We start from the raw sequence: 13811 nt of genomic DNA on the forward strand, positions 1-13811 counted from the left end.
AACGAAAGAAGGATAAATTTTTTACTTTTGGGGGCCCAATTTTAAAAAGGAGTAAAACAACAAAAAAAAAAAATTTTTTTTAGTTTTTAAAACAAAAAAAATTTTTAACAAAATTAACCAGCCATATTTACGTATTTAAATTTAAAGCCACACGTAATCAAGTATCCTCCCATACTTCTTATGATGAATGACGAGGAAATGTCTGTGATTGAGTGCCTTCTTTATCGTGATAATGCTTCCCAACACGCGGGTCAAGAGCGACATTTTTCCCGAAAAAATAAAGTACAATATAATCAATTTTTAAAAATTTTTCTTAAAAATTTTAACTAAAAGTAGCGATCGAAAAACAAGAAATTCACGCTTTACCCGTAGACCAATGGGGCCGCTGTCAAATCCACGCCTGTGATTATAGACCCTTTCCGCATGCGATTTTAACCATCAAAATGAATAGAGACCTGCCCGAAAAAAATTTTTATTAAAAAAATATTTAAAAATTATTATTATCCTATTATTAATATTTAAATTTTATTTTAAAAGGGGAAGCACGAGCACTCGACTGAAAAAATTTTCCCCACACATTATATATATATTTTTGGGTGTTTAATCGCACAATAATCACGAGCGAGATTTTCAATCGTGAAAATGACCTGATACGGGTGCTTACTGATGGTTGTAGGTGTGGGCCCCCGATATTCTAGGCTCAAGCCCGAAGGGGGAAGCTATCCAAAAGCCCCAAAAAAAGTATAGTCAGCATACTGCGGTCGTGGGCGACTTGGTTAAATGACATTGTTATTCGAAATAGGCCCCGCGAATTATTAACACGAATCCCATAAGACATCAAACGGCATTGGGGATATGAGATAAAGATAAACCTTGTTATTCTTAGAAATCATTCAAATGAGTTTTTTTATTTTTTGAGTGCGATTTAAATTTTTTCGGTTTTTATCTTATAAAAAAGAAAACCCAAAAAATTACTTTAGAAACGATAAATTTTAAAAAAGAAGATTTCAGTAATACTTAGCAAATCAATTTAAGAGATTTTTAAAATTTAAAAGTGGGTTCAACCTAACGAATTTATTTATACACGTTTTAAAAAAAAAAAAAAAATTTTTTTTTTTCAAATTTGAAAAACTAGACATATAAAATAAAAGGTTTCCCGCTAAATTATTTTTTACATTTTTAAAACTTTTAAACGTTACATCGATATCTCCGGGAACAATCTTTTTTTTTCTATTTTTATATGGTATACTCGATTTCAATAGTGCAGCGGAAAAATAGTTTAACTTTTCCTATTTTTTATATTTGGGCCCAAAATATATCTAAAAATGGAAAAAAAAAAAACATATAACCCCCCCAAAAACGATTAAATTGGGGTTTTTGAAAACCGTTTATTCGAGACTTTTAAATTTATACAATTGTAAAGATCACGTTCCGTAATATTAAAAATCGGGCAATTCAAGACTCTAGATCCATAAAAATTGGACAAATTTAAATTTCCCCAAAAGGGGTTATTGAAAAAAAAATTTTTTTTAAAAATAAATTGTTTTTAATTTTTAAATCGTGCATTCGGATTCCGTGCAATTCAAATACCGTACTGATTATTTGAGGGTCCCCTTAAATTTTTTAAAAATCAAAAGCGCTCCCATATCTTCAAATTATTTTAAATAGTCCCTGTAAAATCGGTACAAAGATATTATTATTTAACATATAATCGATATAATTAAAATAATACAACCCAAATTTATCAAATTTAAGATTCAAATAATTCCCCAATAAATTTTTTGCGAAAATGTTTTTTAAATCGAGGAATTTTTTTACCTTAGTTAATCTTTTTTTTTTCCTTAAAATTCACAAAAAAAAACGAAAAATTTGCGCTAATAAACCATACGTAAAAATTTAAAATTTAAACCAATGAGAAAGATAAATTTTGTGTAAAATTTTAAAGTTAGAGGGTTTCGTGTTATCGGCGAGTGGATTCGCGCGGGGCCCTTTTGGGAATTTGTTTTAAAACGGGGCGCCCCGCGGATCAAAAGGGGCTCGCACGCTTATCATTCATGGCAAAATGCTTAAGCAGGAAATATGGCGCGATCCTTTTTCCAAACGTCATCGTTTTTTTTTCCCCTCAAAACACTATTGCGCACTGGGGAAAAACTATGTTATTTCCTTCAAATCAATTAGCAACGAACAGTTTTATTTTTTCAGTTTTTAAATTTAAAAACCCGCGATTATTTAACTCCTATAAAAATTTAATAATTCAAAAGGGAAGGCATCGTTTATCTATCGAACAAAAAATTAAATTTTGAACTTTTTTTATTCATAAAATATAAAAATTTAAAGCTCGAAATAGTTTTTAAAATTTTTAAATTTTTATGACTTTTTGTGACCGAAACTTTTTTTAAAAAAAAAATATCTGTCGTATTTGGATGTATCTCGTTTTTTACTTTGAATATTTCCCCAAAAATTTTTTAAATTCGCCTGTTTTCTTTTTGTATATTTTAATATATCTGTTTTTTTTTTTAAATTTTCCAAATCGTATACTTTGTTACTTTTTTCGAATTGATCGCGAAGAAATAAAAGATTCCGAGTCTAAGGGGTTTAAAAAAGCTATAAAAATTTTCAAATCGTTTATTAAATAAAAAAAAATATCTTGTTTTTGGGGATTTATTTTTGCGTACCTTTATGAAAAAATTGGCGTAAAAAACCCCAAACACTTTTCCCCGTCATAATCTCTGTAAATTAGCTGAGCGTTTGGGAATTCCGTATTTTCCCCAAAGTTTTGAGTGTAAAGAGGTGGGTGCGAAAAAATCTGAAGGAAAAAGGGCCTGGGGGGAGTGGGGAAAACGCCGCAAAAGACAATTTTTTTATTTTTGTTTTTATATATTTTGGGAATAAATTTTTTTTATTTTTTTTTTTTGGTCATTTATTTGTAAAAGATAAATAAGAACAGAGAAAGATTTTATTTTATTTTTTTTAAAAATTTTAAATTTTTAAAAAGAAAATTTTTTTTAAAACCCTTTTTTTTTTAAATTTTTTATTAAATACGTTTAAAGTCTAAATAAAAATTAAAGGGCGCGCAAAATTTTTTAAAAAAATTTTAAATTATTTTGAGCGCCGCAAAAATTTTTGGAATATTTTTGTTTATTATAAAAAGACCCAAGTTTGGGGTTTTAAAAATACCTCCTACCCATCGGGGGGTTGAGCAAAAATTTGTTTTTTTATAGGAAGATAAAAGTATAAAATTTATTAAGAAAAATAAAAACTATTAAAATCTATTGCTTTAAAACAATATTCAAAATAATTTTCAAAAAAATTTAACCGGAGTTAAAGAAAACTTCATCGTTTTTTTCTACATAAAAGGGAACTTATTATATACGAAACTTATAAAAATGTTTAGTGTTCGCTTAAATTGTTCGCAAAAAATGTGTTAGACGAGATAGAAATAATTTATTTTTTTTTTTTTTTGACAAAATTAAAAATTTTGTAAACCTCTATGAAAAACATTTTTCAAAATTTTTAAAAAATTTTGTAAACACTTCACTATTCACAGAGTTTTTACGTACGAGCTTTTTAAAAAGTTTTGTACAAAAAGGGAAAAGCTAATTTTTGCCCCGTCCAAACACTTTTTTTTGCAAACGAAAACTCACTTACCGGAAGTTCCTCCGAATCTTAAATGGGTGCTCCCCCCTCTTTAACCAAACTTCCTCCTGGGGGAAAATCTTTTTAACTGTTCAAAAATTTTCCCAAATCCCATAATCTTACTTTTTTTTCGCCGCACATATTTTTAAAACGCGTGATGGGGATGCTGCCCGCACACATTAAAAATAATTTTACGTATGCTTTTTTAAAATTATTTTTGCCCTTAGTGAAAAAGGGTTTTTTAGACATAAAATTTGAGAGTCCCAAAAAAGACAACAAAATTTACATTTTTCTTAAAAATTTTAAAATTTAAAAAATTTTAAAAACAGGCCTTAATTTTAAAAAATTTTTTTAGAAAGAAATTTAAACTTTTTTTTTTTTTCAATTTTTTAAAAATTTAGACAGATAGAAAAAAGAATTTTTTTGGAATTTTTAAAAAGCATCGTTGCAATTGATCCAGTATTTTGCTTATATTGAATTTTTCGGTGAAAAATTAAAAATCTCTAAAAAACGGGGGAACGAAAATTTGTATACTGCAAAAAAGCCTTTTTTAAACAAAACCTTAACGGATTTTCCCTGCGTCACCCCGGGGGCCCTGATCGAAAACGCGAAAGTTCCCCCGCGTTATTCCGCAAAATTTTAAATTACGGGGGCGGAAAACAATTTTTCCCAAATTTTTAGCAGTTTTTTTAAAATGCGAGATTATTTTTGACATTTCCTAATTTTCCCCCAAATGCACGCCCTTTACATATTTCTTTTTTAAAAAAACCCCAGAGCAAAAGTAAAAAAATTTTAAATTTTTAAAAAGTCTCGTTCATTTGCCAATTTTTACCGAATTTTTCCAGAATTTTTTGTTTTTCATTAATTAATTTTCGCCAGTAAAAGTTAAAACATCCAACACGGATTTTTTGGGGGAAAAAAATTATTTAAGCAGAATAGGTTAATTTCAATTTCGTCGAATTATAAAGATTTCGGGGTTTTTTTTCCCCATATTTTTTTATAAAAAAAAACCCATTAAAAAATTTTTTTTTTCCGGGTGGATGGAAAAAAAGAAAAAAAAAAAAAAAAATTTTAAAAAATTTCCACGGCACTCCCTCGAATGCTATATTTTTTTCATTTGAGGTTTGCGTAAAATTTTTCGTCCGTAAAATTTTAAATTTTTTTTTTTTACAAAAAACCAAAATTTTTCCCCTTTTTGGCGCCCCAAGGGAAAAAAAAAAAATTTTTTTTTTCCTTTAAAAAATTTTTAAATTCCTATAATATTTCTAAAGTTCAATTTTTAAAAAAAAATGGAAAAAACACGCATTAGATTTTTAGCATTTTTTTTTAAAGGCATCGATAATGCTTAAACCCTGTTTTTTGCGCAGGAACGTCCCTCCCGGGGGGTTTTTTAAAAAATTTTTGCTTTTAAAGGGGAAAAAATTGTGCCCCGAAAATTTTTTTTCCCCAAACGAATTTTAACCCAAAGGGTAGCAGCTATAACAGACTAAATTTGTTCTTTTTTTCGGTCGATTTTTGTTAAATCTAGTTTATATCTTTCCCGAGTTAACTTTCATAAGTGTGGGTTTTAAAAAAAAAGGGAGAAGTTTGATTTATTAAAAATTTTTTGTAAATTATTAAAAAGAATACAGAGACAACAGACAACAAGAAGAAAAGAGAAAAAGAAGAGGAAAAGGGGGGAAAGAATTTGAAAAAGGAGTATCTTTAAATATTATTTAAATCATTTTATTCGCTTATATTTATAAAAACTAATCCTAGTAAAAAAACTTTAAAAAATGGATATTCCGCAATACTCCCGTTCCCTTGCTCCAATAAGTCCGGATGTTGGCGAATCTGAAGCGTTGGCCGCAAAATGATTCTTTCCCGATAATCGTTTGCGTAACATTCGAATGAAATAGCATTGTTGAATATGCCATTGAAATATATTTTTGAACACACGTATTTTTAAGAATTTTACTAGAGATTAGATTTTTATCAAATATAAGCGATATAAAATGATTTAAGATAATATTTAAAGATACTCACTTTACTTCACGGAATCTCTCTCTCTCTCTCTCTCTCTCTCTCTCTCTCTCTCTCTCTCTCTGTGTGTGTCTGTCTGTCTCTGTATCTCTTTAATAATTTACAATAATTATTGTACATATATATCAAACTTCTGCCTGTTTTAAAACACCACTTATGCAGTTATACATCGAGGTAGATATATAACTAGACTACAAAAATCGACCGATAATAAAAGAACAATATTTAGTCTGTTATAGCTGCTGAGCGTGCGTTAATTCGTAATTAGCAATTCAATATCGAGGCACGATATTTCTCCTCAAGCGCGAATTTCAGAAGCACCCGACGACGTTCCTGCGCTTCACACGATTAAGCATTTATCGCATGCCGTCTAAAAAAAATGCATAATAAATCTAACATGCGTGATATTTTCCATTCTTTTGTCTTAATTGAACGTATAAACATATGTATAGTGTAATTATATTTTAGCAATATTATTTGCTTGCGCACAAAGAGGAAAATGATGTAATCATAATTACGGACGCATAATTACGCAACACCTCAAATGCACGAATATAGCATTCTGACGAGTGCCGTGGAAAGTTTAAGTTTTATATTTTTTTCATATTTTCCATCCATTCTCGAGTAAAAATCATTCTATAGTATTTTTTTTAGTAAAACAAAATATCGGGATGAATACCGTAATCTGTAATATAATTTCGACGTAATTGAGAATTAACTCTATTCTGCGTATAAATCTTCACACAATCCGTCGTTGGATGTGATATTACATTTTACTGGCGTAAAATTAATTAATGCAAAAACAGAAAATTCTGGTAAAATTCTGGTAAAATTGAGCGATGTAGTACGAGAGCGTTTTAACTTTAAATTTTTCACGTTGCTCTCGGTTTTAAAACAAGAGAATATTATGTGAAAGCGTGCATTGTTGGAATATTAGCGAAATGTACATCAAGTAATCTCGCATGATAGCAAATCTGCTATAAATTTGGATAAACATTGTTTTCCGCTCACCGTAATTTCAATGTCGCGGCAACTAACGCGAGGTCATACTTTATCGACGCGTTGCGATCATGTGCCCGTGGGTGACCGCACGGTAAGTCACGTTATACGTGTTGCTTAAAAATGCGTTTCGCACGATAATACGACGTACGTTACCCGTTTGCTTATGAGATTCTTAAGTTACACCGATAATTCAATATAAGCGAAATACTGGATCTAATTGCAACGATGACTTTTTTAATAATTCCAATAAAAATATCATGTTGCTATCTCGTCTCAATATTTTAATTGCAAAAAAAAAACGTTAATTTTCTTTCTAACAAACTTTTTAAAAATTAAAGCGTCACTGAAGTAAAGTTTATTCAAATTTCAAATTTGAAGTAAAATGTAAGATTTTGTTGTCTGTTGGCACTCTCAAAATTGATGTCTACCAAACTCTTGCACTAAAGGATGCAAATATAACTTCAAGAAGCATGACAGTGAATTATTTTATAATGCTCGTGCGTCAGCATGCAGCATCACGTACGTGTTAAACTATTGTACGCGGCGAAAACCAAGTAAGTATTATAGGAGTTGGAAATTTCGAACAGATTACAACGAGTTAACCGAGGAGGAAGTTTGCGTATACGAGGGCAGCACCCACTCAGATTCGTCGAGCAACATTCCGGTAAGTGAGATTGCTGTTTCGCAATAAACGTGATTAGACGGGGCAAATAATTAGCTTTTCCCTATTTGTACACACAATTACACAGCTCGTACGTAAGACACTCTGTGTAATACGTGAAGTGTCTTACAAGCTATATATATAATTGTGAAATATGTATTACATAGAGTGTCTTACAAACTATGTAATTGTGTACAAATAGGAAAAAGTTAATTATTTACTATCTCGTCTAATCACATTTATTGCGAAACAATATTAAGCTGATACACTAAACATATTTTATAAGTTTCGTATATAATATAGCATATCCCTTTTATGTAGAACAAATCGATGAATGATTGCATATACTCCTGGATTAGATTATTTGCAATTATTTTGAACTATTTGTTTTAAAGCAATAGATTTACAATATGTTATATTTATCTATAATATTCCTATACTTTTATCTATCCTATAAAAAAACAAATTTTTCGCTCACCGATACGATGGGTAGGAGTGTATTTGTAACCCAACTACTTTGATCTATATTATAATAATACAAAGATATTCCAATTATAGCGGCGCTCAAAATAATTAATATTTCAAAAAATAATTATTGCGCGCTTCGAATTCTTTATTCAGACTTCGAAAATCGATATTTAATAAAATAATTAAATAAAAGGTTTCTATAAAAATTTCTTCTCTTTTTAAATATAAACTTTTATAAAATGCTATAAATAAAAATTCTTTTCTCTGTTCTTATTTTATCTTTATTATCTAAATAAATGAGCCAAATAAAAAAAATGAACAAAATTTATTCCAGAAGTATATAATAAACAACACATAAATAATTGTCTTGATGCGGCTGTTCCGCTGACGTCCCCTCTCAGGCCCTCTTTTCCTCTCAGATTTCTTCGTTACACACACGTACTTATACACATACAAAACTTGTGAAAATACGGTTAATTACGATCGCGTGCGAGCTAATCATCAGAGATTATGACGGACGTGTGGCGTTTTTATACGCGGCACTTTCGACATTAACGGTACGCAACGCGTATATCCGCAAAATACACAAGATATTATTTATATTATCAATAATCGATAGACATTATTATAGCTTTTCTACTAGAACCATTAGACTCGGCAATCTTTATATTACTTCGCGATCTCAATTCGAAAACTGTAAGCAAAGTATACTCGATTCAGCGAAAATGTAAAGCGAAATACGAGATATATTCAAGTATACAAAAAGAAATGCTAGGCGAATCATATTTGTGAAGTATTCAAAGTAAAACACGAGATACATCCAAATACGACAGATATTTTTTATTAAAGAAGTTATCGGTCACAAATGTCATAAATAATAATAATTTATAATAACTATTTCGAGCTTCAATTATTATATTATATGAATAAAACGTTCAAAATAATTTCTGTTCGATAGATAATCGATGCCTCTCGTTTACGAATTATTAATTATTATAGTAGTTAAGTAATCGCTGTTAATTAAAAATCATGAAAGAATAGAACTGTTCGTTGCTAATTGATCGAAGGAAATAATCATAGTTTTTCCTAGTGCGCAATAGTGTTTTGAGGGAAAATAAAACGATGACGTTCGGAACGGATCGCGCCACTACTTTCCTGCTTAAGCATTTTGCCATGAATGATAGCGTCGCGAGACCTTCTGTATACGCGCGCGCCGTAACACAAATACCAAGGCCGCGCGCGAATCGACTCGCCGATAACACGAAACATCTAACTTAAATTGTACACAAAATATTATCTTTCTCATTGGTTTAATTTAATTTTGACGTATGTGTTATTAGCGCACATTTTGCGTTTTGTTTTGTGAATTCTAAGGTAAGTAACGATTAACTAAGGTAACGATTCCTCGATTCAAATCATGTCGCAAATTCATTGGGGATATTATTTGAATCTTAATTCGATATAATTGGTGTATTATATTAATTATATCGATTATATGTTAAGATAATAATATCATTGTACCGATCTTACACAGACTATTTAAAATAATTTGAAGATTATAGAGCGCTCTGAGTTTATAAAAATACAGGTGACCCTCAAATAATCAGTACGGTACTTGAATTGCACGGAATCTCGAATGCACGATAAAGATTATAACAATTTTACTTTAAAAAAGAATTTTTTTTCAATAATCCTTTGGAATTAAATGTCCAATTTTATATGGATCTAGAGTCTTGAATTGCCCGATTTTTAATATTACGGAACGTGATCTTTACAATTGTATAAATTTCAAGTCTCGAATAACACGGTTTTCAATAACCAATTAATCGTTTTTCGAGGGTTATATGTATTTTTATTTCATATTGAGATATATATTGTGCAAATATAAAAAAATAGGAAAAGTTAAACTATTTTCCGCTGCACTATATGAAATCGTATACCATATAAAAATAGAAAAAGAAGATTGATTGCCGGAGATATCGATGTAACGTTAAAAGCTTTAAAATGTAAACATAATTTAGACGCGAGCACTTTGATCTATATAGTCTAGTTGTTCAAATTTGAAAGATATTTGTAAAACGTGTATAAATAAATTCGTTAGGTTGAAGCACTGTTAATTTTAACTCTCTTAAATTGATTTGCTAAGTATTACTGCACTCTTCGTTTTATGAATTATCAGTTTCTAAAAGTAATTTATCTGGTTCTGTTGTATAAGATAATACCGCAATAATTAATCGCACTCGAAAATGAAAAACTCATTATGAATGATTTCTAAGAATAACAATGTTTATCGTATCTCGATATCGCAATGCCGTTTGATGTCTTATCGGGATTCGTCGTTAATAATTCGCGAGCCTATTCTCGAATAACAATGTCAGTAACCAAGTCGCCCACGACCGCAGTCATGCTGACTATACTCTGTTTGGCGTTGATAGCTTCCGCCTCGTGCTTAGAGCCTAGAATAATCGGAGGCACACCTACAACCATCAGTAAGCATCCGTATCAGGTCAGTTCACGATTGAAATATCTCGCTTCGTGATTATTGTGCGATTGAACACCCAAATATATATATATAATTGTGTGAAATTATTACAGTCGAGTGCTCGTGCTTCCCATTTTAAAAATAATTTAGTATTAATAATAGGATAATAATAATATTACTATTTTTTTTAATAAAATTGTTTTCGACAGGTCTCTATTCATTATGATGGTAAACTCGCATGCGGAGGCTCTATAATCAGCAGGCAGTGGATCTTGACAGCGGCACATTGTGTCTACGGGTATACGCGTGAATTTCATTGTTCTCGATCTGCTATCTTTTAGTTAATTCTTATAGAAATTGTTAAATATTGATTATATTGTACTTCTATTTCAGCGGGAAACTGTCGCTCTTCAGACTGCGTGTTGCAAGCAGTTATCACGATAAAGAAGGCACTCTAATCACAGACATTGCCTCGATCATTCATCATAAGAAGTATCGGGAGGATACTTACGATTACGATGTGGCTTTAATTAAAGTACGTAGTACATATGCTGGTTATTTCGTACATTTTTTCTGTTTTAAATACTAAAAAAACATTTTTTTTTTAGTTGTTTACTCCTTTAAAGTTGGGCCCAAATGTAAAACTGATCCTTCTTGCGTTACCAGCGGGGAACATTAAAGCTGGTAGCAAGGCAACTGTTACAGGATGGGGAAAGACATCGGTAAGTCGTTAGGCTCGTTAGGCTGTTAAGCCGTTTTTTTGCGTACATTCGTATCAGCGTCAAGATTTATCATCGTTAAGATGCTTAGTTGACGGTGATGTTCAACGAGGTTGTTTAGCTGCGTGTAAACGTTAAGACTCGTTTGCCGAGCGCTTGACGTAGTTCCGGTTGATCGTCGCGACAAATGTTGACGGAATCTCGGGTAGACGGACAGGCGAATGTTTGTAAACGTTCGGCAGTCCACATTATACGGGTGTGCTGTACGAATTTCAGCCGAACGGCGCGAGTTCGAAAGTACTGCGAAGCTTGACAGTGCCGGTCATTGACCAAGAGAAGTGTCGAAAGGTCTATGCTCGTTATCGGCCAGTGACCTCCAATATGCTCTGCGCTGGCGGTGACGGTGAAAAAGACACCTGTCAGGTATGTTTCCAATGTCCGATCAATGTTTTTCTGTTTGTCAGCAGTTCCACGATGAGTATTTCATAATCCTTTGATTAGAAAGTCTTTTCGCATTTTTTATCACGTGCACAGTGGACGTGAAACGGAATATATTAAACTCTTTTCGCGTCTTTCTAAGAGACTTCTAGCGAGCAAAATTGCCCCATAAACGATATATTTAATTATATTTATATTACATTAGAAAATATATCTACACAGATAATTTTTTTTATAATTCTATGTATGAATCCTTTATCTATTTTTTTAACAACGTTAGAATTTAACGTTTCAGAAAGGATGTGACGTCATCGGAACGTCTGTCGCGTTAAAATGATCTCGTTGTATTTTAGATCCATACTACTTTTCGGAAATTGATTCCGTACGAAAGTGAAAAAGGTTTATTTGTTCATGACGCAGGGAGATTCCGGCGGTGCGCTCGTGTACAACGGTGTCCAAATTGGGATCGTGTCCTGGGGCACTCAGTGTGCGAGTGTTGGATTTCCAGGAGTGTATACGCGAGTATCCGCCATACGGCAGTGGATTACCGAGCAGGCGAACGTGTAGCAGAATTAATTTTTCCCCTCTCGTCTGAACGTTTTTCGAGACAGGGGAGAGAGGCAGCGTACCGTTGAAAAAATATTTGCTTGTGTTTAACCGCATCAAAACTAGACGGCATTACGAAAAAAAAATACTACCTGCGAATTGTACAATAAAGGGAGGCTAAATATAGATGGGAGGCTTTGGCAATAATATAATGACGTAATTCTGAAACAAAAACTGAAATCTATGGAATTTCAATAAATTTTCAATTGTTTTACGTTTCCCTTTCCACGAATAAATGTAGACATTATTTTCGTTGGTTTATTCACATCAAAATTTAAACGTAGATAAACAAACCGCTTTCAATCTCAATTTTAAAGTCTATTTATTTTCAGATAGTATAATATGAATAAATTTATATTCTGTCGATATGTATTTTTTTCAGATTTACAATAATAGCTACGTTTTTCTTATTATCATTACTTTATTAATTTATTTACTTTATCGTCGAAGCGCGCGTACACGGAGATAAAAGGTTCATTCTCAGAATGTATGCTGCAGCAAATGTCGCTAATTATCATACATAATAAAATGAATTGTTAAGAAAATATATACTAATTATTAAATGCTATTTGTTAAAAATAATTTTACTAAATCTGATTTCTATAATAATAATAAGTTGTTTTGTTGCAGCAGCGTAATGTATATGTACCTGTTAGCAACATATTTATTTCGCGTTAGCGGCAAATCAAATTTACTTTAGTAACAATATTCGCATTTCTATGTGCAAATTTATTCAACAATTTATTCAAAGAGTTTTTAACAAACCCAGGTTTTGTAATAACAAATGATTGGTTATTGCAAGGAATATTTGATTGCTTTTACGACGGGTTTGAATATGTAATAGAAGCTATGATGTGCCTGCGGCAACGAAGTTCTTTTTGTTATGTGTATCGATAACGGATATATCGAACTTAAGGTATCGGACCATGATTTCTAGAAAACAAATAAACACCAAATGTACAAACACCGACCAAGCCGGAGCTTCGTCCGAAGTTTAATATCGATCCCGATTAGCAACAACTTGGGTTACGTGGTTAAGACATTCGAGATTTGCGCAGACTTGACTGTTTATAATCGCGTAGGTATAATCACCGGGGGTATTTTCGAGGATTGTGTGTCGTCTCCGCGGGAAAACAAGTGTAATCAGTCCTAAGGTGGCGACGTGTAATTTTACGCAATGCAATAAATATTATCTTGCTGATGCCCTTTACACTCGCCTCGACGTAATCGTTCGTCACGCGGGATTATTAATTTCAGCGTCGGCTCGGAACGGTGCTCCTGGTTTCGCAGCCGCCACCGCGGTGGCATTGAATAAACGGTTTTGCAGCCCCAGCACAGGTGGCTGACTCGTAAAGGGGTGCACAAACAGTCGATGCCCGCGCGTCCGCTCTGTATCTACCTACGTACCGGGTGACGCCGTAAAAAGCATATTGCCGTTGTACGTGACGTCGGATAATCGTCGCCCTCCAGTCCCCGTAAAGAGCGTCATGCCCGAAATCGCGTCGAGATGCAGCGCGTTCGCGCTATCCGGTTCTGGCCGTTAAGAATCGTGACAGACGTGCGGCATACTAATGCAGCGTTATAACCGGTATGACCGATCGATATTCTCGCGGATATCAGACGTTGTTGTCTGACGGGGCGGCGGTGCGCCCCAGTCCAGCGTTCTGCCTGTGTTGTTTCGAGCGCGCGAATATCCGGAATTTCTGATAACGATGAATTATATACGTGCCGCGAAACATTGCTAATCCTGAAGCGCCGTATCCGAGTCCGGGAAGTT

At 32.5% G+C, this 13811-nt stretch overlaps 1 protein-coding gene across 1 annotated transcript; it reads left to right on the top strand.

Annotated features, from left to right (window-relative positions):
* The first annotated feature begins 8091 nt into the window (after positions 1-8091).
* Positions 8092-13234, top strand: LOC143904584 (trypsin-1). Its single transcript, XM_077419385.1, has 6 exons — positions 8092-10295; positions 10481-10569; positions 10665-10806; positions 10880-10993; positions 11267-11413; positions 11849-13234. The coding sequence occupies exons 1-6, from the start codon at positions 10098-10100 to the stop codon at positions 11993-11995; spliced, it is 837 nt and encodes a 278-aa protein (XP_077275511.1). The 5' UTR covers positions 8092-10097; the 3' UTR covers positions 11996-13234.
* The last annotated feature ends 577 nt before the right edge of the window (positions 13235-13811 follow it).

The sequence above is a fragment of the Temnothorax americanus genome, unplaced genomic scaffold (assembly GCF_048541705.1).
Source record: "Temnothorax americanus isolate GAGA-0224 unplaced genomic scaffold, ASM4854170v1 Scaffold54, whole genome shotgun sequence".
Taxonomy (NCBI): Eukaryota; Metazoa; Arthropoda; class Insecta; order Hymenoptera; family Formicidae; genus Temnothorax; species Temnothorax americanus.